The sequence below is a fragment of the Microtus ochrogaster genome, chromosome 10 (assembly GCF_000317375.1).
Source record: "Microtus ochrogaster isolate Prairie Vole_2 chromosome 10, MicOch1.0, whole genome shotgun sequence".
In the NCBI taxonomy this organism is placed as follows: Eukaryota; Metazoa; Chordata; class Mammalia; order Rodentia; family Cricetidae; genus Microtus; species Microtus ochrogaster.
In genome coordinates, this window is record NC_022016.1 from 55264765 (window position 1) to 55266028 (window position 1264).

The 1264-nt window shown below is 50.4% G+C and overlaps 1 protein-coding gene across 1 annotated transcript in view; it reads left to right on the forward strand.

The window, feature by feature from the left end:
* Zbtb8a (zinc finger and BTB domain containing 8A) overlaps window positions 1-1264 on the forward strand; it is a 15641-nt gene that overhangs the window by 4528 nt on the left and 9849 nt on the right. The window contains exon 2 of the mRNA XM_005353199.3: window positions 203-1023. Within this exon, the coding sequence (XP_005353256.1) occupies window positions 204-1023 (820 nt within the window). The 5' untranslated portion in view covers window position 203. The remainder of the gene's footprint in view (window positions 1-202; window positions 1024-1264) is intronic.

A 1264-nucleotide genomic window follows, 5' to 3' on the forward strand; every position in this document is an offset into this window, starting at 1 on the left:
CCTTCTGAGTAGCAGGGACTACGGGCCAGCACAGGAGATCCTGTGGACCCCACTATCTTCTGTGTCTTGGGGACCGTGTTCCTAAGAAGGAACAGGTTTAGATCGGGAACAAGCTTTCTGAGTCCTGTTTTCTCGCGTGCCATTCCTCTCTGGTAATCACGTGTAGCTCCTTCTCCAGTAACCTCGTGCCGTTCCCCTGCAGAATGGAGATCTCCTCCCACCAATCACACCTCCTGCAGCAACTGAACGAGCAGCGCAGGCAAGACGTGTTCTGTGACTGTAGTATTCTCGTGGAAGGCAAGGTCTTCAAAGCGCATCGAAACGTCTTGTTTGCTAGCAGCGGCTACTTTAAGATGCTGCTGTCCCAGAGCTCAAAGGAGACCAGTCAGCCAGCCACAGCCACGTTTCAGACCTTCTCCCCGGACACCTTCACAGTTATCCTGGACTTTGTCTACTCCGGCAAACTCTCTCTTACTGGACAGAATGTCATAGAGGTGATGTCTGCCGCGAGCTTCCTTCAGATGACTGACGTCATCAGTGTATGCAAGACTTTCATTAAATCTTCCTTGGACATCAGTGAGAAAGAAAAGGATCGCTATTTCAGCCTCTCAGATAAGGACAGCAGCTCGAATGGTGTGGACCGCCCCTCTTTCTACAGTAGCAGCTGGCAGGAGGAAAGTGCATCTCCCCGTTCTCACCTGAGCCCAGACCAAGGCCCAAGTATAGTAAGTGGAAAGTTGTGGCCCAAGTACAGTTACCACGCCGCGCCCCAAAGGAATGCTCCGCAGCCGTTGGCCAACGAACACAGGAAGGATGCCCTTAAAAAGAGCAAGCACTTGAGACTGTCGCAACCTTCTCAGCCTGTTCATCTTAAGTCGGGGAAAGCAGAAGCACGGGTGTCCGATTGCTCCGGCCACGTCTCCCAGTCTGAAGAGCAAGTACAGATTGACACTGAAGTAGACCCTGCTCCCGCTGGCTTCCAGTACAGCCAAGGGTCTGACGTCACATCCAGGAGCTTTCCAGGTACCCAGAAGAGCTTAAGTCCCTCCCCAGACCCAAACACCCTTAGTTTTAGGTGCCATGGCAGTTGAACCAAGTGATTTTTTTTTTAGAGATTTATTTTTTTATATTTATTTTTGTGTGTGTGTGTGTTTGAGCATGTGTGTGTGTATATATGTATGATGCCCACAAAGGCTAGAAAAGCATATCAGATGCCCTAGACTTGGAATTACAGATTGTTGTGAGCCTCCTGACATGGGTGCTG